Below are 26,945 nucleotides of genomic sequence, written 5' to 3'. Positions count from 1 at the left end.
ATAAATATTTTTGTGGTTAATAATATGAGTGAGTTTAGTATGAACTGTGAAATTCACACCCACAATATTAAAAATTGAACAATTTCCATATAGAATATGAATCCCTGTTTAGGACTCAGAATGGAGTTTCATGTACTGATGTAAGAGTCTGCATCGAGTTGCTGAAAGACATCAAGCAGGAAATTGGAAAACTCGTGCAATCAAAGACAAAGAAAAAGAGTAGTCTATCAGCCAGTCGTTCTACAATTTATTACAATATTTTGACATGGGCATGCAAATTCCTTTTAATGCTGATTTTCATATTTAACAGTTTTTCAACTTTTCCATTACACAGGGTGGTCATAAATGGCCTGAAAAGCTTGCAAGGGTGTGTCAAGGTAGGTTGTCCTGAGGAACAATTCTTAAGAAAAAAAATTTGATTTGTGATGACATTTCCATGTTAATTAGCACTGGAGTACACCAATCTGGCCATTGCATGTGCAGATTCAATTGGCCCACTGGATACAATTAGTGTCAGTTGTTCTCACAGGGTAGATAATAGAACATGAGACTGCTCTGCCTATCATTCCTTGTCCAACTTTTGAATCTCTATCTTGTTTGGTTTTAGGAAACCAAATGAAGGACCCATTTGGCAACAGTGTCTTTGGTGGTGCACTTCAGTTTGCATGTGCAATAGCCTGATAAGCTAACTTCAGTACTAATTAAGTCAGAAACAGTTATTTCTCAGCACAACTTACCCTGTAACACCATTAGAAGCTTTTCAGACTATTCCTGACTACCCTGTTTAAACAACTAACAATCCAGAGTATACTCACAAGGGGAAGGCCTCAGACACAGCCAACAGATTCGGCTCAAATTTGGGCGGTCGCTTCTGTACAACCTCAAATGAAGGAATCTAAGATATTTTGGGTCAACACCCCCTCGTTTTTGAGAAAATCACCCCTAAGGGTTACGACAAGCAATCAACTCAAAATTGGCGGGATCGATAGATAATTATAATTAAGGCATTTTTCATCATCAGGTATGGGGTCCGAAAATGTATACTTTTCCAGAAATGGGGGTAAGAAACTTTTAAAACTGCCGCTTCTGTACCGACATGCAAAACGCTTTTTGCCGGCAACACCGATTGCGCAATGGCCAAGGTAACTGACTCGGAATGGGAGAACCCAGGTTCGAATCTCGAAGAAACCTAGCGGATGTTATTCTTTTCATTTGTATTTTTCCATATCTCAATTGATAGGGATAGGAGGGTTAGTAAGGTAAGTAAATCAATAAGGAATGATAATATTAAGGTAGGCAAACTAATTTCCCAAACGCCATGAGTTAGTAAAGTATTAAACTTTTAAGCCTTGTCACATGAAAACAACTCTGAGTAAGAGTGCTGTGAATTCCTCACAAGGGATCACAGACAGCCAACCGCGCGATGCTTGTTTACAGCGAGGCACGGGACAGAATGCACGCGCGGAGAGTTAAGTTGTCCCGGTTGCCTCTTCGTCATATCATAGTTGTGAACCTGTAAGAGTGAAGGTGTCCAGCATGAGCCTTATAGAAGTCAATCGGAAAGAGTTGTTTTCCGCCATTAGGCTGCTGCTAACCTCGTGGATACATGTAGTGATTTTTCCATAGTTAATGCGCCGAATGAAATACGTTTTGTGAATGAATACAGTGTCCTTCCGTAAGTAACGTATGACGAGTACTGTATGTAGTTTGTAGTAATTAGCTCATCTTGTTATGCTGTAGTAACTAGTTATTGTTTGTTGTGTCATATCTTTCAAGATTCGAACCCGGGTTCTTCGAGTCCCAGTGAGCTACCTTGGCTGGTGCGCTATCAGCGCTGTCGCTGAGTAGCGTTTATCATGTGGGTACAGAAGCAGCAGTTATATAAGTCTCTTTCCTCGATTTCTGGAAAAGTTTGCGTTTGCGGACCCCATGCCTGATGATGAAAAATGCTCTATTTACAATTATCTACCAATCCCTCCAATTTTGAGTCGATTGCTCTTCACAACCTTTAGGGGTGATTTTCTCAAAAACATGGGGGTGTTGACCCAAAATAACTTAGATTCCTTCGTTTTAGGTGGTACACAAGCGACCTGCCAAATTTGAGCCAAATCCGTTGGACGTGTCTGAGGCCTTCCCCTTGTCAGTAAAAGTCAGTCGGGACCACTACCCAACCCCTTACCCCCTACACCACCCCCTGCCCCACTGGGATAACTATTTTTTTTCAAATGGAAGTCACATCCTGCCTCCCCAAAGAGGCAAATGCTTTAATTCAGTGTGAGCTGAAAGAAAACCTGGACACATATCCGTATTAACTATAGTAAGTGAGTGCCCCTAGAACTGTATGTTGCAATATCGCAAACTATATCTTTATTGAGTAAAAACCTAATGTAAGTTGTTGACTCCCCCACCTTTCACTACCACTCCTCAACACCTCAGTTTGAGTCCTGGGTACTTGTCAATTATGAAAACTGAAGTTAGCAAAGCTACATAAATATAAAATAGTAGGTAAAAAATAATTATCAATATGAGCAGATTGTCACTAGTCATAATTTGTTGTAGTATATTTTGCAGAAGCTACATGCTTCTGCTTCTTAATGTATAACTTGGCTCATTCCTCATCCCTGATGACGCTCTTCCACAATAATATTTACCGAACATCGTATGGGAATGGACAGCTAAATGAATGAAACAATTTCAGTCCCCAATGTAGGTGAGCCCTTTCAAAATCCCAAAGAGATTAAAACTTCATTCTGAGTGTGAACCAAGACCCATACCTTTTGCAGAAGTGCTGTTGCTGACAGAACTATTGAAGTATGCCTCACAGGTCCAGTGTAGGTAGTTCAGTGAGTAATAGAAAACCTTGCAAAAGTAAAGAGTCAAGGTTCAAGTCCTGATCCAGACTGATTTTTCATCAATCTAGACATTTCAGTGCAATCTGATGATAAGTGCACTCAACACCTTTTATGGACATTGTCACCTGCAATTACTCTATGGAGAGACTCCTTGGTTTTAAGAGTGTGCACTCGTACATTCTTGAGCACTCTTTCTCTTGATAGGCACAAAACACTTGAATGATGCTCCAGGTGACTGCACTTCAACTATAGGGTATCATTGGAAGTGAGAGGTGTTAGTCACTTTGCCACACTTACATGTGGCCAGTTACATCTCTTGCTAGTGTACTATGTATTAACTTCCTTCACTAATTTAACCCTTGACTGTTGCTGCCACTTCACATTGGTGCTGTGGTCTGAAACATAAGAGTTTCTGTCATTTCAATAACTGATTACATATTTTGGCAACATTGCTTCTTGGGCTTTGGTTGTTAGACCACAACCAGAGTTTTTAAGTACAGCATGACTGAAGTAAATACCATCTGTGTAAACATGCACTGAGTCATGTGTATATTACTAGTAGCACTTTTTTAGTTCCCTGCCATGTTGTATGTAACTCATCTAGTAGCTATATCTAAAAACAAAGATGATGTGACTTACCAAATGAAAGTGCTGGCAGGTCGACAGACACACAAACAAACACAAACATACACACAAAATTCAAGCTTTCGCAACAAACTGTTGCCTCATCAGGAAAGAGGGAAGGAGAGGGAAAGACGAAAGGATGTGGGTTTTAAGGGAGAGGGTAAGGAGTGTATACCTGTCCTTTTTTCCCCCTAAGGTAAGTCCTTCTGCTCCCGGGATTGGAATGACTCCTTACCCTCTCCCTTAAAACCCACATCCTTTCATCTTTCCCTCTCCTTCCCTCTTTCCTGATGAGGCAACAGTTTGTTGCGAAAGCTTGAATTTTGTGTGTATGTTTGTGTTTGTTTGTGTGTCTGTCGACCTGCCAGCACTTTCATTTGGTAAGTCACATCATCTTTGTTTTTAGATATATTTTTCCTACGTGGAATGATTCCCTCTATTATAACCATATCATCTAGTAGCTAGATATATTAAAATTTGCTAATCCATTATATTTACTAGGTTGGATAGATTTTGCATGGATTTTGTTTCTAGTTGATATTTTGCTTCTGGTTTATTGATTTCATTCTAAACATATAAGATGTTCTGTTTCGATATACATTTTGTAGAAACATCAAACTGTATACCTTTACCAAATTATATCTTTCCATCTTTCCAGCCACCAATTTAGTCTGAGCTACATTGAAGTTGATTGTTTCCAGACAGCATTAATAGTCATGTTATTATTTGTTTTTACAGCTTACCCTGTCATTATTTCCATGGCACTGAGAGCTTTTCTGGCAGTTCTTGCATTTTAGTTATAAAACAAATGAAAAGTCTCCTCACTTTACATAAAACGGAATTCATGTATTTCACTTTTAGTATTGTAGAATTTTTCTTGACCATGTGTTATACAGAATATCAACATTATGATGAACAGAATCTTGAAAATTAGCTTGTAATTAATTTATGGTAGAAAAACTGAGTAGACTCCTCACCTAAGTGCCCAACACTAAAAACTTATCTGTTTATTCTTGCATACAATAAGTCTTCCTGCTAACTACTTTTTTCTGCGTGTTGTGCTTGGTATGTTGTGTTGGTATGGCTTCAGCATGCTTCTTTCTACAGCATTGTTCCTATATTATCTTCAGGATTTCTGAACCTTACACTATTATTGTTTGACTATTGTGAATGTGGATCAGTGATTGTTACAACATCTTTTCTTATGGTACTATGTGACTGGAATGTTGAGATTGTACAAAAATTTTGGTTGAAGTTTGCACTATAGGCATTGTAGACAAAAAGGTGCAGCTTTCTAGGCAGAAATATGATCTGTTGCTAATAGAAGGTTCCCATTTTTCAGTCAGCAAGTTGTGAAGAACAGTGAGATGTAGGTCATCATTTGCAAAGAAAAGGATAAAGCTGGAGTGAAATTAGTCCACAGGAAATTTGGTTTGTGTTAGGGATAGTAGTAACATTTCCAGATTGTGTTTGTTCTTTGAAGGTAGCCAAAAGAATTATTGCAGCCATTGATCACGTGATTTGTAATGACTCGCAGACCTTTACGGTGTGATTCAACATTACTTACTTTTTTTTTAATCCATCAGTGTTCTGACTGGTTGCACAGCCTGTCATGAATTTCCCTCTTGTGCCAACCTCTTCATCTGCTGCACCACATCTCAGCCACTTCAATTCTCTTCTTTTCTGGTTTTGCCACAGTTGTGCTTTACTTCCGTACAATGATATGCTCCAAACACAGGCTCCCAGTAATTCTTTCCTGAAATTAAGGTCAATGCTAGTAGACTTCTGTTGGCCAGCAATGCCTCTGTTAGTCTTTTTATGTCCAACTCAGTTAATCATTTGTGTGTTATTTTGCTTCCCAGGTGGCAGAATTCCTTCACTTTGTCAGCTTTGCATTCCCTTGTTTCAATATTAAGTTTATCACTGTCATTTATGCTACTCTCCGTTACTTTTACTTTTATTCAGTTTACTCTCAATCCATATTCGGTGCTCATTAGTGTGTTCATTTCATTCAATAGGTCTTCCAATTCTTCCTCACTTTCAGTGGGGATGGCAATATCATCAGCAAATATTATCATTGACATCCTTTAACCTTGAACTTAAATCCCACTCCTGAACCTTTCTTTTCCCTCCGTCAGTGCTTCCTCGATGTATAGGTGGGACGGTAGGTGTGAAAGACTATATACCAGTCTGATACTTTTTCTAATCTGAGCACTTCTCTCTCTGTCTTGCATTCTTATTTTCCCCTCTTGATTATTGTACATACTGGATATTACTGTTTTTTATATATATCCTGCACTTATTCTCCTTTAAATTTGGAATATCTTGCACTATTTTAAATTCTGGAATTTTTTTGTAGTTTGACAAACCTTATGAATTTGTCCTCTTCCTGTACAGTGGACAATTACTTCAGGTACAGCTAATATTTTGAAACAGCTGGTTGCTGATGGACCCGATGGACATATACCAAAAGTACCAGACAACTATGACATGGTGGCTGCACTTAATGCATTATGATGCAGAGTGGTATAACTCCAGAACAAATCATTACAGGTGATGAACTGTGGGCATACACCATGGACAAACCAAACAATAGGGTAGCATAGTTGAACACCACACTCACACTTGGGAGAAGCAGGGTTCAAATCCCCAACAGACAAACTTGAATTAGGTTTTCTGTTGTTTTCATTTATGATTTGAGGTGATGGACAGAATGAATCCTTCAGAAAGGATGTAGTCAAATACCTGTCCCATCCTCAAATAATCTGAGATTGCACTTTGTCTTTAAACAGTTTTCTGTCAATGGGGCATTAAATCTGAACTGTCCTTATTCTTAGTTGACTGAGAAACATAAAAGCCTAGACCTTAAACTGATCAATACTCCAGTGCAGAATACTCCAGTGCAGATGAAAAAGTGAAATCATTTGTATGCATATAAATGCAATCCTGCTACCACTCACCTTAAAAAAAAGTCTCTAGATCTCTCCCCACAGCCCCTTGTGTTAGCATGCTGTTTTGAGGGTTAGAGTAAGCTCACTAATCCTGGATTGAATCTGTCCAGCATTGGTGTGCCTTTAATGTGGTTTTCCACATATGACTAGGTGCACACTAGGGTAATACCCACTCCATGCCTCAGTTACATGAGTTGTAAATACTTCAAAAGTGTTCTTATATTTTCACAAGGGCCATCATTAGATGCAGACAAATGGGGTGCACAGATTCCACAGTACGGGGGAAGGGGGGGTTACAGTAAAGGCATCAAGCCATTGTTAACCACTAATATTGACAAATTCAGATCTGCATGTCAACCCCATGATAAACTACAGGTACAGCTGAGGGGGGAGGGGAGGGGGGACAAATGTCAAAATGCACTGATACAGTCCAACAGAAATAGACAAGACAGAAAAGGTAAGAAGTATGAAGAAATCATGCAAAAAATGGACAAGGATACTCAGCAATAGAAGACACACTCAGTACAGTGGGAAAAATATACTGTCATTACAGTAAAGCTAAGGCACTGCAGTTGACAGTGAATTATAAACTGGTTAGGCAATTGACACTAGAAAGAAGAATAACAAATAAAACCTAAATGTTTCAATACAGACAGAAGTACTACACGGTTTTCAAAAAGATTCATCCAATTTCAGAGGACTCTATCTTCTACATGAATGTTTATAGACGCTTGAAGTGAATTTAAACTTTTATATAGAAACTAACAGTTTACCGCAGCACCAGTTATAACTTGCTGTTTCATGTGGTTGTTGGTAGAAGTCTCCCTGGTGTAGGTAGTTAGCTCACTAAGTGTGCTGAGATAGCAATAACACAGCTACAGCTGTGTGATGTGATTTCTGTTGAGAGTACAGCACTGCACATCCTACGGCTTAAAGAATTTAATGATAGCCACAGCAGTTTAAAAATACTTGTAGTTTATATAAGTGAAAATCCACATGTCACCACATGTGCTCATGCTTGATGTGGAGTGCATTCAACAAGACTTTCACTCATAGTCCACAGAAGTCTAGTGGAAGGTTGTGTAAAACCAGATACGTTAACTTTTCATTCATATAAATTATTTTTGATGATCACCAAGTTTGCAAATTAAGGATATTCATATTTCATATGATACACAGCATGAGACTAGTCCACTTTCAGCATAAAATAAACCATCTCGGCATAAAAAATAATTACCTCATTAGGCACAAATTACTGGATTTTGCTCCACCCATGGGGTAAAACGGAGTGCCCATTTAAATGAATGGAAAAGACTTGAAAACAAGAATAAAGTTTTATTCTACTGCAAAGAAAAATGTTTGAAAACATATAGAAATCCTTAAAAATACTATCAAGGGAGACCATAAATCTGTTTTAAATGCCAAAACAGGTTTTGACAAATAACTCCAATTGTTCAAAACATTAAATTAATATAGGCACAGTTCTCAGTCACTAGGGTGGTGGGGGGAGGGAAATAGACACACATGTTTTTAAGAATAGAAGTCACAAATGTAGCACTTGTCTTCTTACTCAGACAATGGATCCATCCCTCCAGCCTGCTTGTATACAGCCTATTATAAAATACACTGATCAACAAGAACATTATGATCACCTACCTAATAGCCGGGATGCCCACCTTAGGCATGGATAGCAGTGGCAACATGTCATAGCATGGAAGCAATGAGACCATGGTAGGCTACTGGAAGGAGTTGGCTTCAAAATATGCCCACACAAGTCACCTAATTCCCATAAATTCCAGGAATGGGGCAATGAACTTAGATCCCATGTTCACTCATATCCCAGATGTATTTGACTGAGTAGAGATCTCACGAGGTGGGGAGCCAGCACATCAATTGGAACTCACCACTATGTTTCTCGAACCAGTCCATCACCCTCCTGGCCTTGTGACTGGTGCATTATGTTGTTGAAAAATACCACTGCCATCAGAAAACAAGATCGTTATGAAGAGGTGTATGTGGTCTGCGGCCAGTGCACAATACTCCTTGGTGCCTTGCATGAGCTCCACTGGGTGTGTTTATGCCTGTATGAATATTCCCCAGAGCATAATGGATCCACCACCAGCTTGTCTCCATCCCATAGTAAAAGTGTCTAGGAGCTGTTCCCCTGGAATACAGGCAATTCGCAACTGCCCATTGGCATGTCAGAGTAGGTGTTGGGATTCATCAGACCGTGCAACACTCTGCCACTGCGCCAATGTCCAGTGCCACTGGTCATGTGCCCATTTCAAGTCATACCAGCCGATGTCACAGTGTTAACACTGGCACAGGTGTGGGTAGTCAGCTGCGGAGGCCCACAGTTAGGAGTGATGGGTGCACTGTGTGTTCAGACACACTTGTACTCTGCCCGACATTAAAGTCTGATGTTAGTCCTGCCACAGTTCGCTGCCTCCCCTGTTTTACTAGTTTGCTCAGCCAACAACATTCTACATCTGTAATAAGGGGTGGCAGCCCAACTCCATGACATCTGAATGTGGTTTCGCCACATGTTGAAGACACTCGCCACAGCACCCCTCTAATACCAGACAAGTCATGTAGTTTCTAACATGCTCATGCCGAGCCTCCTGGCAGCCACAATCTGCCCTCAGTCAAACTCAAATAGATCACACACCTTCCCATTCCACACACGGACAGCACGCTCACTGATACTATATGCACCATGCATGTATCTGACTAGCAGCCATTCCTCACCAGGTGATGCCGCTGTTGCCCGGATGGGGCTATATCGATAGCAGGTTGATCGACACTAGGTTTTGCTTATTTGCCTTTCTTTCTGCTTGCCCCTTTGGTTATTCCCCATAAAAATTTTTTATTTTGAGTTTTTCTTTCTCTTTCCTGATGTTGTTTTCTTCAGCTTCCAAATTATTTTTGCATGGTGTGAAAGTCAGTGCTAATGTTTTTGTTTTTCTCTGTTGGTAATTTTCTGTGTAATTTCTGAAAGTAAGCCTCTGGAGGCAGCATTAGAAGCTTTAGTGACACAGAAAATGACAGTGACATATGAGAAATTCCAGCAACTGCTACCAGTCTGTGCAGTGTCATTTCTGAAGTACCAGAAATAGCTATCTATTCATATGCTCCAAGAAACACCAGTGTTGGAAAAAAAGTCAGTGAAAACATGCAAACTGTCTGGATGGGAAAGGAAGAGGTATTTGCTAATGAGGATTATCCAAAACTCCCCAGAATAGCAGCTCCTAGCAGTTGCGAATATTATCAGTCCACTGTCAGCACTAATCACAGAAGTCTGGAATTACCTGATTTGACCTGCGTACCTGGATTTACCCAACTTTCCACTACTGTTCCAACTAAGAATTTTCTGTTCCTCATGTGCTTGTCTCTGGAGTGTTTTTCTGTGACGTTTGTATTTCAAACTGTACAAGATTGCTCATTGCAAACCATTTGTGATGGTGATAAATGACAGTATCTGGATTGTTGTGATTTCATTCTGGGTGTGGTGATGGAAAAATAACAATTTTTTTCACATTTAATGTTCAGTGATGAGACTACATCCCACTTAAGAGGAGAAATTAACCTCTGCAGTATAAAAATATAGAAGACCAACAGGGACATGGTGTAGTTGGTCATGCGACAAGCTCTCTAAGGTTTCATGTGTTTTGTATCATTTCCCAAGAAAAGATTAATGGTTCACTGTTTTTCATGGAAAAGATGCTTACAGGTGTCACATACCTGGTTATGTTGGCAATCTAGCATATTTGACAACTGTGAGAATGTGCCAAAAATTTCATTTTTCAAGAGGACAGAGCACCTGCATGCGAGAGCACTTTTTAACAGTGATGGATTGGCTGTGACTGCTAAATACTATACATAACTCCATAAATGTTGGGCTGTTTGTGATGTAAATTACCTATAAAAGGCTTAATTGTTACCAGTCCATTTCTAAAAACGTTTATCAGATGGGTCTTGAACTTTCTTTTTCATGCAGAATATTTATATTCTGTTTATAGCATACATTTGCACATTATACTGCTTTTTTTGTGCAATTCTAAGTATTTAGTCACTTTTCCCCTTCTGAACCAGTTGGACTTCCCATGGCAGATACATTAATAAATATTAAATGATGTGTGTGACTAGGCTACTCAAGAGGTAGCCAGGCTTTAATAATGACCTTTATTATTTTCTGTGTCTCTGATTGATGGTTTACCAACTCTAGGCTAAGTCCTGTGTAGTGCCCTAATCTGTCAATATTTTGTTTGTTACATATTCCCTTTTGTTTCACGGAGATCATTACTTTATTTCTCATTAGTGTGATTCGAGGTACACTTACACCAATTTCTAATTAAAATCAGTGGGGGAACCAGCAGCTTGTGTAGTGTTTGCAGCCAAGTTGTGCAAATTATAAAGATAATTAATAACTATCAAATTGAGATGAATTACTTACAGTATAAAGACCATGACTAACATAGAATGAGAAAACTAGTATGTAGTTTCTTAAGTTAGCATTCCTTCTAACTGGAGCTTTGGCATGATTAAAATGCTTAGAAGACTTAAGCGAATATCATGAAGAATGTTCTTCTTACCTGAGAGAGAAATGCCAACAACATTAACAATTTGTTATTTAAAAAACATCAACAATTTGTTATTTAAAAACACAAAGTGTATCCAGTGCTGCATTTAGGTATTTTTGGCTGTATAATCCACAGCATACTATTTTTGTTATCCAGTTGTTCAACAGATGAAGAAAAGAAAATTTTGATTTTAATGAAGGTGGCCTTTTTTTAAAAAAAAAAAAAATAAAATAAGACCACAGCTTACAGAAGAACGTATATATAATGAAGTACATATATATTCACTCAGACTGTGATAAGATTTTAAAGTAGTGCAAAAAGTGTCAGTCTGCGTATATTCACATATCTAAAATTGTACTTGTCAAAAAAGACAAAAACATAAGACTGCAATAAGAATGAGTCAGAATTAAAATTAATCAATCCATTCAGATTCATGAGTGTCGCTATTTGTGGAGATATGAAATGGAATAATCACATAGTCTTATTTGTAGATGAGCAGGTGGCAGACCTTGGTTCATTGGCAGGAAACTGGGTAAATTCAGTAAGTCTGCAGAGGAGATTACTTACAAAATACACATGAGACCCATAGTAGAACACAGCTCAAGTGTATGGGACACATATCAAGTAGAACTAAAAGACAATATTAAACATATTCTAAGAAGGGAAGCACAAAATCTCACAGGTTTGTTTGACATACAGGAGAGCATCATAGAAGTGCTGAAAATCCTTAATTGAACTGGCAGACAGTTAAGCTTACTTATTAAGTTTCAAGAACCAGTATTGAGTGAAGAACCTAGGAATTTACTGTAGCCCCCTACCTATCACTTCCTTACATACTACAAAGATAAAATTATACTAATTACAGCACACAGAGAGCCGTGTAAGCAGTATTTCTTCCAGTGCTTGTTAGGTGAGTGGGATGGGAAGAATCCATTATAGATGGTACAATGGAAAGTGCCCTTTGCAATGAACTTCACAATGTTTTACAAAAGCTGGATGTTGATATGGAAATCTAGTGATAGATATTTATACTGCCACTTAATAAATAAAATGCTAGACTGAAGAACTATTGGAAAAGATTAGTTATTTATATCTCCAATTGGGTAGACATGCCAGAACAAAAATAACACTTGTGATATCCAACAGCACCATTCATATTTATGATATGCAGTACTGATTTTATAAATAGATACCAACAGAAACAAGCATCAGTGGATAATAATTTGTGTCCTGTCCTGCAACACACGGAAATTGTCTGAGCAGGCAGATCTGATCTGTATTATTTATGTGGCCCAGAATCACAGTATCAGTCAAGTTTCTTGCTCTTTTTGTGGCCCCTTTTGAATTGCAATAATAAAACTTGTTTTTAAGTATCATTGCAAACTCTCTACATGTCATTTTGACCCTTTATTTTTGTGTGTTTTTTAATAGATTACATTTTGGAACAAGGTTGTTTCTGATTCACGGGTGTCGACTAAAAATACTACTTACTGCTTGCCAGAGTAGTGAACTGCAATGAGAAGTTAAGACATCTCAAAGTGTGATTGTAGTGAGAGGCACATGTTATGGTTGCGGTCCCAACTCGGCACATGATTTGAACTTTTCAGAGATTTGCTATATTTGAATATTGCCAATCAACTTAAATATGAATTCTTCTTAACCATTAAAAAACAGAACTATCATATGTCATCAAAGATTATCAATGTCTGAAACTATAATATAAATGGATATATGAAAAAAATAGCTATTCACCAAGTAATGGCAGGTGAAAACACATATAAAAGATGTGGAAATGCTCAAGCTTCCAGAACCAGTGTCCCCTTCTTCTGGCAGAAGGATTTAAGGGAAAGGAAGAGGGATGAAAGAAAAGGACTGACAAGTGTTAGGAAGTGTGGAGAGGGAAATTTGTCCAGAATTAGGGGAGACTTACCGGATGGGATGGAAAGGAAGTATTGATTGTTGGTGCCTGCACTGGATGAGATTTGAAAATCTGCAGGCACCAACAGTCATCTGCTGCCACTTTGTGAATAGATTTTTTCAAGCATCCAATTATATTGTCACACTTTATATGCTAGATTAAAGCCTACATTGGTTTTAGTAACAACTATTGTACTTGAGCCGTAGATACTTCCGTTCTTCTTGACTTTTACATCACTGATTCCCATTCAGCATTTTTAATCTTATGTATTCTAAATGTCATTTTACAGTAACATGTTAGATTATCATAAGAAGCTGAACTTATGATAACCAATTCATGTAAGATAAATAAACCTAGCGGAACAATAATAAAACTCAGGAAACTTCTCCCATAACATGCAAGTTATGTGTAAACCGAGAGAACTTGAAGGAACATAGTGTCTTCATAGTTTCTGTTGCAGACAGCAAGACCTTTTTAGCTAAAGTGTTATGGTGTTGGAAATATGCAGTTGTAAAGTGTGATTTATTGGGCTTACAATTCTCTAATATGGCTCTTTTCAACAAAGAGAGAATGAACTGTCATTTTGCACATCACTCACAGGAATTATTCTCCTGGATGTGGCTTGTTATCCAGAAAGATGTCACACAGGAATATAGAAATTGAGATACATGAATGTATGTAACCACAGAATGAAATCTCTTCTGGACAAGATGAATTTTTCTACATTATCTTAAAAATATGCACACACACACTCTTTCCTATTTTGGTTCACCTCTTCAATGAAAGTTTAAATAAGGTGTACTTTCATCTAAATTAAAATTTATTGGAGTCCAGTCACTACATTAAACAAGTAGTACTAACCAAGCATACAAGCACTGACCAATCAATTTAATTGTGATCCTAAGTACAGTATTAGAAAAAATTATCTCTCATAAAATATTGTGAGATACTGTGCCAAATGCACATGATAGATGTAGGAACAAACATGCCATCATTTATTTCTCATCTGATTTCATTAATACTGTACGCACTAGATAACACATGACAGATGATGTTGAGAAGTATTCCGTTGAATTTCTCGTAATGCTTTCTTTCACAAAGTTTTATGAGAAACTCAACACAATTTTATGGAATGCTGCTCAGCAGCATGTGACGTATGTAGTCTAGTGCATACAGTATTAATAAAATCAGATGAGAAGTAAAGGGTTACATGTTTGTTCCTATATCTGTCATGTGCATTTTGCACAGTATTTCATGGTATCTCATGAGCTGCTACTTGATAAACTGGTAAATTATGATGTAAGAGGAATATCTAAAAGTCTCTTACAGTCATACCTGCAAGACGGACGTCAGGTTAAAAATGTCACACATAAATTGGGTAACTTTATTAAGAAGTGCAACTCCAGTCCATCTATAGTAAAGTGTGTTGTGCCTCAAGGGTTAGTTCTTGGACCTGTATTGTCATAAGTATGACATATTAATTATCAACACACAGTGTACAGTAGCAAGGTACTTACCTATGCAAATGACTCAACAGTTGTTAATTGGGAACCTGTCTAGAACGACCTGGCCTTGAATTGTTCTGATGTCTTACTTGATTTGAATTACTTTCAAAAAATCAAAAAATCACTACCCTTTAAGGGACATGTACATGAACACAAGGAGGAATCTTGAAAAATTCGTCAGTTTTCTAGAAAGTGTAGCTTAAAGAATAAGAACTGCAAGTTCATGTAATAATTACAATCTTTTAACAGATATTTTATGAACATTTTGAGCCATGAACCATATTTTTTTGTCACAAACTTTTTTCTGGGCTGTATTTTTTTGTTGCAAGCGAAATACTGCAAGTTAATTATTTATGTACAGCATATCTCAGAACAAAATCAAAGTACAAGCTTTATTTTTTCTGTAAATTCTTAACCCTATTATATTTAAAGTAGACCTTTAAAAGGATGTTGCTACCACAAATTATGTTAAAAAAATTTTAATAATGCTTAACAAAATCAAAGTACAAGCTTTATTTTTTCTGTAAGTTCTTAACCCTATTATATTTAAAGTAGACCTTTAAAAGGATGTTGCTACCACAAATTATGTTCAAAAAAACTTTTAATAATGCTTATTAAAAATTTCAGTACAGTAATTAACTCATAGTTTTTCTTTAAAAAATCTTTAATTTTCAAAATTAACTAATACAAGTAGTCTACATTGTAGTTAAGTATGATTTAAGACAGTACAGAAAACTTCAGCTCTCTATCTGTAATAGTTTTTATCCAGAGTGTGACAGAACATCAAAAAAGTGCATTTTTGGTAACATCAAGTTAAAGTTGAAACTTGCTTCTCTTTCTAACCTGCATAACATGAATACATCCCATGCCCGTATTCATCTTGTTTCTGATGCTGTTCTTCCTCACATTTCTGTTTAGAATTATTCTTCTTATTATTGCTTCTTTGCTAGCTTCTGACACTGTTTTCTCTGCTTCTAAGAGGTCAATGGCAGTTAAAGCTCTTTGCTTATTTAGTGCTCAAGCCAGTCCCATCAATTCCATAACCTTATACTTGACATTGTGGCACCATTGAAACATAGCATAGCATCCAGCACTCCTATTTACAAAGTATTTAGTCCTAGCAGAACGGTTTTTGGTATCCATTCCTATATACAGTTGTTAAAAACCCTCATTTGGGTTTTGAGTTCTACCACATAAACACTTCTTTAATAATCTTGTGTCACAAAGATCCCTATATATCAGTTTTATGACTTTGGCTATAGCAAATGGCAAAGAATGCTTATTGTTGTAGGTCTTATCTTGAATAATAGCCCTTTGGTAGCCACACCATGACTGCTGCCAGGTGGGCAAACAGCATAATATAGAATGCCATCTGTAGATGTTTAATGAAAGAAGGTAGCCCTTACTACCTTTCTCAAATATTTTCACTATTACTTAAATACAAATAAAATTTTGTGAAGTTTTTGGTAAAGACTGAATCAGAACTACCACAAATATTTCCATTACTTCACTGTAAAGACAGATCTTATCAGCAAAACAAAGACTAAAGTCTCTGTAGAAACAAAAGCAAAGCATCCATGATGCTTTCGTAGGTTAGTCAACATTAGACACTAACAATTCATAAAAAATAAACATGTTAACACCAGGTTCTGTTTTTCTTTGAAATTCCTTTAATTTTGGGGCTTCCTTTGGTCCAACTTCCTTGCAGCAAACTTACTCTTTTTTAGAAAACTACAGAGAATTTTTTGTGACAAAAATTAAAAATTGATTTTTTGACACATATCCACATACTAGTTATTGTGAATCTTGTTTTCCACTCTGATGTCTAGCCTCATTTGACATGATTGTTTGTAGCTCTCACATGCTCCATTCTTGAATTTTACTGTATTAGGCATCAGTGTTGCATATTACTGTCATCTACAGAAGCCCGAGTTAACTCACTGTGGCACTGTACCAGTTGTATTGAGAGAAACATTGTAATTATTATGTTCGAGTTAGTAGGCATGAAATGGCTAGTTCTTCCTGCACAGTCCTTTCTGAGGAATAGATTATAAAGTCTTTAGAAGAATGTCTAAGTGAAAACAAAAGTGACAATGAATTTGATGACAATGATTTTGATGATGACATTGATCAGTTGTAAACAGTTCAAGTGAAATGACAATGAAAACATTCCATCTTGAAGAGCTTAAAAAATATCATACAGTGAAAAGTTTTGTTTTGTAATGCTTATGTAAATATACTTGAATGAAAGCACAGTTTTTGCATTAGTGTGTACCTTCATTCTTGGTAAGTGGCCTTATTGTTTCCGCAAAGAGACTTGCAAAAGCCTCTGTGGTGTGCTCACTGCCCAGGCAGAGGCGATTTAAATAAGAGTGCACTGAGATGCCCTGTGCCTGCATTACAGAGTGCAAAGGATTAAACCTTAGTAAAACAAGTCCAACAGACTTTCAAGTACACCACCAAACTGATTGAGTGCAGTGGAATATTGTATTTAATGATGGAACGGAAATAAAATTGTATCATGAAACTGCCTTCCTTGGTGTAATGTTAGACAGATATCACTCTGAGGAACATCACACTGATTTTTATGCCAAAAATTAAGGAAATCAATTTATGCATCAATTATAGGTTCTTAATTATAAGTAATTGAGTATGATCGACTGTGCTTCAGTGTATCCATACCACACATATAGAATTAAAAGTATTAGTGTGTGTGGCTGTGAAGCATATTAACAGGGTGTTCATTCTTCAAAAAAGGCAATGAGAGTTCTATGCAAGCTTAATTATAAATAGTCATGCAAAGGGATGTTCCAAAGTAAGAATTTACTAACACTGTTGTCTGTATATGTTTACAGAACTGTTCCACTTATTTTAAAATACAAGCAGCACAATAGTCTATTAGAGATGTACATATTTAGGAGTGACTGTGATTTGCATTTAGAAAGGCATAACACAAAATGTGCAGACAACAGCCCCTACTTAATGGGATCAAATTTTATAATGAACTCCAAAGAATTTAAAAATATGAAGTGGAAGTTACTGTGAAATGGCCTTGAAGGAGTTACTTATCAATAAATGTTTTTATGGCATTAAGGAATTTCTTTCAGAGTAGTAGAATACTTTCATTCGTACCAGTAGTATTTGTAGGTACCAGCAATCAAGACATGTATTGATTTTTTACTGTCTGTTTGTTCCCACAAAATTATGATAGGAAATGTAAAATAGTCCACAATCCAAGACAAATTCTGTGGTTGTCTGTAGAGAATAAATAAGTAAATAAATTGATGTTTTAGTCATAGGAAACTACATTTTTGTGTTTTAAGAAGTGAAAAAATGAATATTTCTGAACATTTAAAGGAAGTTACTAATCTTTGTACCACTTTGAAATCTTATGAAGGTCTGACTGAATATTTATGCAACATTTTTCCAGGCAACACTTCACTACAGTTAACTGCCTCATCTGTGAAAAGACTGATGTCACTAGTAATATTGTATGCAAGCTCATTAATATTCAACATGAACATCAATGATCCCAACATATTTCCCATGGCACATCTGTAGTTACAGTGATTCATTATGGAATAAACATGCTATGTCCTCACTAACAAGAAATTCATAATTGAGGCACAAAATGCACTTGATATGCTATACGATCATACACACATCAAAAAATGTTTCGCATCACCTCGGTTCCGGAACCTGTACAGAAAATTGTAATAGAGATAAACATAATCATCATTTCCACCCTTTTTATTGCTCATGAAAACCACACATTGCATGTTGTACCACGGTACAGTGAGACCTTCACAGGTGGTGGTCCAGATTTCTGTACACACCAATACCTCTAGTAGCCAGTAGCACATCCTCTTGCACTGATGCATGCCTGTATTTGTCGTGGCATACTATCCACAATTCCATCAAGGCACTGTTGGTTCAGATTGTTCCACTCCTCAATGGCAATTCAGCATAGACCCCTCAGAGTGGTTGGTGGGTCATGTCATTAGTCTGTCCCAGGCATGTTCGATAGGGTTCATGTCTGGTGACCATGCTGGCCACTTAAGTTGAGCAGTGTTGTTATCCTGAAGGAAGTCATTCACAAGATGTGCATGATGGGGTCGCAAATTGTCGTCCATGAAGACAAATGCCTCGCCAATATGCTGCTGGTATGGTTGTACTATCAGTCGGAGGATGGCATTCACGTATCGTACAACTGTTACGGCACCTTCCATGACCACAAGCAGCATACATTGGCCTGACATAATGCCACCCCAAAATAACAGGGAACCTCCACCTTGCTGTATTCACTGGACAGTGGGTCTAAGGCGTTCAGCCTGACTGGGTTGCCTCCAAACATGTCGCCGACGACTCTCTGGTTGAACGCATATGCAACACTCATCAGTGAAGAGAATGTGATGCCAATCCTGAGCAGTCCATTCGGCATGTTTCTGTGCCCTTCTGTACCCTGCCGCATGGTGTCGTGGTCGCAAAGATGGACCTTGCCATGGACGTCAGGAGTGAAGTTGCACATCATACAGCCTACTGCGCACAGTTTGAGTCATAACACGACATCATGTTGCTGCACGAAAGGCATTATTCAACATGGTGGCGTTGCTGTCACGGTTCCTCCGAGCCATAATCCATAGGTAGCGGTCATCCACTGCAGTAGTAGCCCTTGGGCTGCCTGAGCAAGGCATGTCATCGACAGTTCCTGTCTCTCTGTATCTCCTCCATGTCCGGACATCACTTTGGTTCACTCCAAGATGCCTGGACACTTCCCTTGTTGAGAGCCCTTCCTGGCACAAAGTAATGATGCGAACGTGATCAAACCGTGGTATTGACCATCTGGGCGTGGTTGAACTATAGACAGCATGAGCCGTGTACCTTCTTCCTGGTGGAATGACTGGAACAGATCAGCTGTCGGACCCCTTCCGTTTAATTGGTGCTGCTCGTGCATGGTTGTTACATCTTTGGGCAGATTTAGTGTCATCTCCGAACAGTCAAAGGGTCTGTGTCTGTGATACAGCAGTCAACATATATCTTCAGGAGTTCTGGGAACGAGGGTGATGCAAAACTTTTTTTGATGTGTGTACTTTTGATAATTGGCATAGGACTGCTACTGAGTCAAATGATTTTTGAAAGTCAAGAAATACTGCATCTACCTTACTGCCTTGATTCAAGAATTCGAGGATATTATGTGAAAAAAGCGCAAGTGAGAAAAGCGCAAGTTGGGTTTCACATGATTGATGCTTTCAGAATATTTGCTGATTAGCATGGAGGAGGTCATTAATTTTGAGATACCTTGTTATGTTTGAGCTCAGAATATGTTGTAAGATTCTACAATGAAGGTATGTGAGGGATACTGTGTTGTGGATTACTTCCACTACCCTTCTTGTAGACATGTGTGACTTACAGGGTTTGTATAAAAAGAGATGAGACTGAGCTTGTGATTCAAAATTTATTGTAGATATTGCTACAACCACTTAGTATTCTCCAATGTATGGTCCATGAGAGTCAATAACCTGCTGCATGTGAGATTTCCACACTTCAAATTCTGCCGTGAACACTGAGTCCAGGATGGCCTTCAAAGCCCTTGCCGTGGTGGCTTGGTCCTCCTCTTGGGTCCCATGACAGTGTCCTTTCAGAGAAGTTTTTATTTTGGCAAATAAAAAAAAAGTCTGGCAGGACCACATTGGGACTGTAGGGGTTGAAGGGGGGGGGGGGGGGGGGGGGGGTTGCTGGGGAATCATTGGAATCCCTTTTTTGGCTAGGTAGCTGGCCACCATGAAGAAGGTGTGACGCGCCGGTTGTCATGATGCAGCTGACATCAGAAAACACAGTCAGCATGGGTTTCACCTTCAGTTTGCTCATGCAAGCCTTTTTTGGTCATGGGAATACTGCGGCATGCCATTTGGCACACATGCGCTTTGTCTCTGGGTCATATTGAAACACCCAGGTTTCAACTCCAGTGATAGCATTATCTAAAAATTCCAGATCAGTTTCAAGACTCTGGAGATTGTCTTGGCAGGTGTCCACACATGCTTGATTTTGAACATCTGACAAAATCTTCGGGACCATCTTGGCGCAGATATTCCTCATCGACAATTCTTTGGTGATGATGTCATGCACTGTCATTCTGGTTGATGCTTTCATCAGCTTTGCTGGCTGACAGGCATCCAGAGCAGTCCTCATCCTCAACACTGTTCTGGCCCTCTTTAAAGCTCTTCACCCACCTGAAAACCTGGGCTTTTGACAGGCAATCATCGCCATAGGCTTGCCGACACGTATCCAACATTTCCTTACCCAGTTTTCCGAGTTTCACACAAAGCTTGACGGAATAACATCGCTCGATCGTTTGCTGCACATCGCGCCATGACCAGTGACTTTGCAATGTGTCCATTCAATGCATAATGCTGCCGAGACAAGAGTCTGCAAGCGACTGGTGCACCACGCGTTTTCAGCCAGACATGCCCACCACCAATCCCCCCTGGGCGAGTGCGCGCTGTGAAGTACAGCCTCATTAAATTTATACAAACCCTGTATGTTATCTTCCAACCCCTGGGCACAATGTTTTGTTTGTGGGACCTATAGCACATTTTGGTTAAAAAAAGTATAGAGTGTTGTAGCAATTTAAAAACTAACTTGTAGCATCTATTGATCTGAACTCTCTGTTGTACAGCTGTCTAAACTAAAACACGTTTATTTGTTTGCAGTATGCATATCACTATTCAGAGCCCACAACTAGATCTTACCATCAAAGTTAGCATCCCTCTAACTTTAGAGGAGACCCTGCAATCCTCTGTTGTATAGTCAAGTCAGTAAAACTACAGTCACGAGTTGTAAAATTTCTAGTTTTTACCACAACCACATATATATTACAAAATCTCCATGCCAGAACCCAATATCAGTTGCTGGTTCTCTGTCTAATGGCTACCAGTGGCAACAGAAATTTTATTTCTGATATTCATGTAATTACTGACTAAATTTAAAATGCCGTCTTAATCTGTTCATTAAGAGGTATAATCCTATGTTATAAGTTTAAAACAGTAATGTAAATGTTAGTTAGAAACTGTGTGTTTGTCTTGAGGCAGCATAGCAGATGATGTGCAAATACTGAAACTATATTAATCCTGTATTTGAGAATAAGAGCATTTAGCGACTTCCAGCAAACATTACACATGATTTCAAACCTTTACTAAGCCTTTTCTCACTGACTCCTGTAAAAAAATGATCAAAGGAAAAAAAGTTTATTGCTTACTACACTTAACCTGTTCATGAAGTCAGGCATTATGTTTTAATTTATTACTTCCTTACTACCAACTCTATTCGCAGTACACATTGCAGATAGCATGTACCTGAAAGACTAGCTTCTGCTTAAAATGAGGCATAAATTACCCAGACAATGTTCATCCAGTGGATCATAATGACGGCACTTAGTGACTTCCAACATACTGTAAGCATAATTTCAGTATTGACAGTGGACTGATGTATTGTCTTTTTTGGAGAGGGTCTGTCATCAGTGCTTCCACAACAAATTTTATTGTTGGTATGCATTTCATATATTTTTAATGTTATAAGTGGTAATAACATTATAGATATCAGAAACATAGATGGAAAAAAAAGTTGAATATTCTCACTTGAATATTACTTGAAGAACTACTCCATTCATGTTTTCCTTTAGATCTGTAGAACAGTCATGGATTTTATTACTTCTGGCCATCGTGATTTAGGTTTTCTGCGATTTCCCTAAATTGCTTAAGGCAAATTCCGGGATATTTCCTTCAAAAGGCCACGGCCAATTTCCATCTCCGTACTTCCCTACTCCGAGCTTGTGCTCCATTTCTAATGACCTCACTGTCAATGGGACATTTAACACTAATCTCCCCAAATTATGAGACAGAAGTGTTGGCCAGTATTTAGCTTCAGTTTGTGAAATTTCAGCAGTGCTGATAGATGCAGATGAAAGTACATAAAGTATCCCAGCGTTTGAAAGTAACAGTTTCTTCATCAGGAAAGAGAGAGGATTGCATTAGGGAAGGTTGAAAAGGAAGGGAAGATGCCATGACGAGAGGCACCCACCTGTTGTTTGTAACAGAAATGTTTGGTCGCTGTTGCCAGTGAACACGCGCAACAAAATAATACTCAAAATATTTTTGTTTTGTTGTTAGTTACTTCTATTGCAATGCCTAATGTAGTTTGTATAATTGTTACAAAATTTTTGATTTATTTTCTTTCTCTTGCTAAGCAGAAACTGAGTAATGATGTTTAACATTCTGCAGCATTTACAGAAGTGACCAGTTAGCTCTTTGCATAGACAGCAGCATTTGCAGTTGTGAACAGAAGAATCTAGTGCCCTCAATGTTATCTCAGTGCATTTAAGCAGCACAGTGTATTGGCATCACTGCTGAAGTAAACTGTCATTCTGTTTCAGGCAAGCTCCTGGTCAACGTCAGTGTCTTGCTCCTCAGCCTCGCCTCGCCGGACGAGTCGAGTCTGGTAAGCGTGACAAATACTGATACTGTACTAGGTATTTGATAACAGCATTGTTAAGCTTCGACATTACTGACATTTAAAGAGAAGTTGTATCTGTACACAGTGACATGAAGGAAACTAGATGTTTAGTGATTCACCATAGAAATAACTACCGCACAGTTTGGTAGCTACAGAGGCATACAGAGACAGCTATATAGCCAGCATCTGTGATAATACTGACCATTCAGTAACTGTTCCTTAGGTTATCAAGCATACAGTTTCTTGTTTATTTTAACCTGAATGTGGAGATAAATGCTTCGATGCTAAAAAAGATGTAGTAGTTGTAGTTTTATTTTAAGAAAAAAAAAGGATACTTATTCATATAGATAAGGATTTATGTACTTATACGTCTAATTTGATAAGGGTGGTGCAGGAAACATGCTGTGGCCTTATACTAGCAACCGTCCTGGCATTTGTCTGAAGTACACTGCCTGACAAAAGAAGTGAAGCACCCAGGAGACATGGTCAGATGTCAATGTAACTTCACACATGTACATCATTGGCTGGTATGTAAGTTATTAGAGTTACAGTTCTCTCTGACAGGTAGAATGACCACCAGAGTGCATTAGTAGTTTGAAGGTCAGTGTTGTTACCAGCTCTGGCAGCATGATATGTTGGGTGATCACTCAGAAGGACACAGATGTGACACCTACTCGTGTGAAACAGTGTTATCGGCACCTGACAGTGTTTGACGGGAGCCTCATCATGGGACTCCATTTGGCCGCGTGGCCAAATAGTGCAATATCGAGATTTGTGGCAGTGGCCCCTATGTTAGACTGTATGGGAATCTGATGGCAGGCTAGTTTATGGTTGACCAGGTCTGAATATCACAAGGGATGACTGCTGTATTGTGCACCAAACGTATAATAATCCTTCCACCTCTGCACCTGCCATCTGAGAACAAGCAATGGACACCCTGCAACATTTGTGTCATCCTGCATCCTCAGTCAAAGACTCTCAGCAGTAGCTGGATTGTGGAACTACTATCCCACGTGTAGGCTGTCTTTAACACTACAACACAAACAGCTGCATTAAAAGTGGTGCAATGACGGAGAAATGTGGACTGCTGATGATTGATATTGTGTTGTGTTCAGCAATCAATCAAGGTTCTACACTACTCCGGATGACCACAGTCGGTGAGTATCGAAGTGTATGGGTGACTGGTAGTTTAATGAGGGAACTATGAGAGCTAACAGTACGTCATGGACATCCTGATTCCTATTGTGTTACATCTTGTGTAACAGTATTGTGGTGCCATTTTTCGACAAGCTAATGCTTTTCCCACCGTGGTACATGTTGAAACATTATGTGCGTGTTGCATTTGACAGTGAATGATGTTTCCCAGGTTTCGATTGAAAACACTTTTATTCACAGCACAAGTGTACAGTAAAGTTTGGTTTTGGCTAACAACTGCAAGATTGTCTGTGATTGCTTAAGAGTGAAAAGGGAACTCGGGCTGGCTGCAACCCGAGCCCAAGAACCTTGTACCTGTGAAATAGTTGCTGCCTCAAGTGTGGACAAAGCGTGCAGACCTGTGAAGTGAAAATGGCGGAAATTTACACACTCCAGGGAGTGCAGACAGGAGTGAGCCAACCATTGGTCCACGGAAGCAGGTCCAATGGCCAAGTGGTGCCATTGTGCATGGTGTGAAAATGATGAAAGGTGTCAATGGCAGGGTGTTGGGAGGCACTTGCAGGCTGGGCTCAGCTGATGCGGATGACAGAAGTCAGATGCAGTGGCGGTGGGTGCTGATGAACCTGCAAGCAGCACACGCCGACTGTAAGAGCAAAGAGGATCATCGCTGCTGTGTGTGTGTGTGTGTGTGTGTGTGTGTGTGTGTGTGTGTGTGTGTGTGGCCAGGGATGTTGGGGGTTGGGGGGGGGGGGGGGGGGTGTATCACTTCAGCATGCATATGACCACAAAAAGACCCATATTGCAAAAAGGTTAAAGGTTAGAGAAGGATGTGTGTAACCCAGCAGAAAAGGCATGTGGAAAGAGGTCGACCATAACTGTGTCAGCTTGAATCGGATGAGCATGTTTATGGGCAGCATCAGGCTCGCCTGTGGGAGAGCAGTGACAATTTTGTCTGCAGTGGAGCTGGAAGATGACACTGGGAGTGCACACTGCATGTTTGTCATCAGTGAAGGGGTTGCACTGCCCCATAATGTGAGACTGGCCATGGCTGTACCAAGGCATAGATGCAAAAGGCAAGCAGTGGTAAGTGCAGCCAGGAATTTGCAGCAGCTGGGAGTCAATGGAGTCAAGCAGCTGTGTGAAGAGGGCTGTCCACGGCTATGGTATCACGGCCAAGCCGGATGTGGGTGCAACGCTGGGTGTGGCGGGAGGTACTGTAAGCTGGTATCTCTATGTGGAGGACGTAATGTGCCACACTCACAAGGGAGGCTAGCCTTGTCTGGTTGATGGTATCAACAGTGGCCTTAGACTGTTTGCCGATGATGCTGTAGTGTACAGGAAAGTAGTATCACACGAAAGTTGTGAACAAATCAATGAGGATATGCAGAAAATAAATATGTGGTGTAATGGCTGGCAGTTATCTCTCAATATTAGTAAGTGTAATCTACTGCACATAAAAAGGTGAAAATCCCCAGTCTTTAGAAGCGGTAACATCAGTCAAGTATTTGGGTGTGACTATTCAAAATGATCTCAAATGGAATGATCAGATTACACAAGTAACGGGTAAGGCGAACTCTAGATTGCGGTTTATTGGTAGAATCCTGAAGCGATGCAGTCCTTCAGCAAAGGAAATAGCTTACAATACGTTAGTTTGTTCAGTTTTAGAGTATTGTTTATCTGTATGGGACCCTTACCAGTTGGGTCTGATTCAAGAGATCGAGAAGGTCCAAAGAAGAGCGGCAAGATTCGTGACTGGTATATTTAGCCATCGCGAGAGCATTACAAATCTCATAGAAAGTTTGAAGTGGGACACACTTGCAGATAGACAACGCGCTAAACAGAAGGGGCTGCTCTCTAAATTCCAAAATCCAATCTTCACCGATGGTGTAGAGCATATATTATTACTAGCAACTTTCAGATTGCGTAATGATCACCATTCAAAGATAAGGGAAATAAGAGCTCGTACTGAGGCATTCAGACAGTCATTTTTCCCTCGCGCGATCTGTGAGTGGGGGGGGGGGAAGTATGACTTTGGCGCGAATTGTGCCCTCCGCTTGGCAGCTAGCAGAGTACATATGTAGATGTAGATGGGTCGATGTCTCTGTGGTGAAGATGTGAAGTTCCAGGACAGCATTGGGCATGGCTGAAGGGAGGGGCTTGGCGACCATGTAGGAGAAAAATGGCTGGTGATCCTAGGAGATCTACATCTAAATCTACATCTGCATGATTACTCTGCAAATCACATTTAAGTGCTTGGCAGAGGGTTCATCGAACCACAATCATACTCTCTCTCTACCATTCCACTCCCGAACAGCGTGCGGGAAAAACGAACACCTAAACCTTTCTGTTTGAGCTCTGATTTCTCTTATTTTATCTTGATGATCATTCCTACCTATGTAGGTTGGGCTCAACAAAATATTTTCGCATTCCGAAGAGAAAGTTGGTGACTGAAATTTCGTAAATAGATCTCGCTGCGACGAAAAACGTCTTTGCTTTAATGACTTCCATCCCAACTCGCGTATCATATCTGCCACACTCTCCCCTATTACGTGATAATACAAAATGAGCTGCCCTTTTTTGCACCCTTTCGATGTTCTCTGTCAATCCCACCTGGTAAGGATCCCACACCGCGCAGCAATAGTCTAACGGAGGACGAACGAGTGTAGCATAAGCTGTCTCTTTAGTGGACTTGTTGCATCTTCTAGGTGTCCTGCCAATGACATCTACATCTACATCTACATCCATACTCCGCAAGCCACCTGACGGTGTGTGGCGGAGGGTATCCTGAGTACCTCTATCGGTTCTCCCTTCTGTTCCAGTCTCGTATAGTTCGTGGAAAGAAGGATTGTCGG

The 26,945-nt window shown here is 39.3% G+C and overlaps 1 protein-coding gene across 1 annotated transcript in view; it reads left to right on the top strand.

Annotated features, from left to right (window-relative positions):
• Positions 1-26,945, top strand: part of LOC126428288 (glutamate-gated chloride channel) — a 444,803-nt gene that overhangs the window by 241,987 nt on the left and 175,871 nt on the right. Inside the window, exon 5 of the mRNA XM_050090205.1 lies at positions 22,859-22,923. Within this exon, the coding sequence (XP_049946162.1) occupies positions 22,859-22,923 (65 nt within the window). The remainder of the gene's footprint in view (positions 1-22,858; positions 22,924-26,945) is intronic.

Source organism: Schistocerca serialis, chromosome 12 (genome assembly GCF_023864345.2).
Source record: "Schistocerca serialis cubense isolate TAMUIC-IGC-003099 chromosome 12, iqSchSeri2.2, whole genome shotgun sequence".
NCBI classification, from domain to species: domain Eukaryota; kingdom Metazoa; phylum Arthropoda; class Insecta; order Orthoptera; family Acrididae; genus Schistocerca; species Schistocerca serialis.
This window is presented reverse-complemented; position numbering and strand designations above follow the sequence as displayed.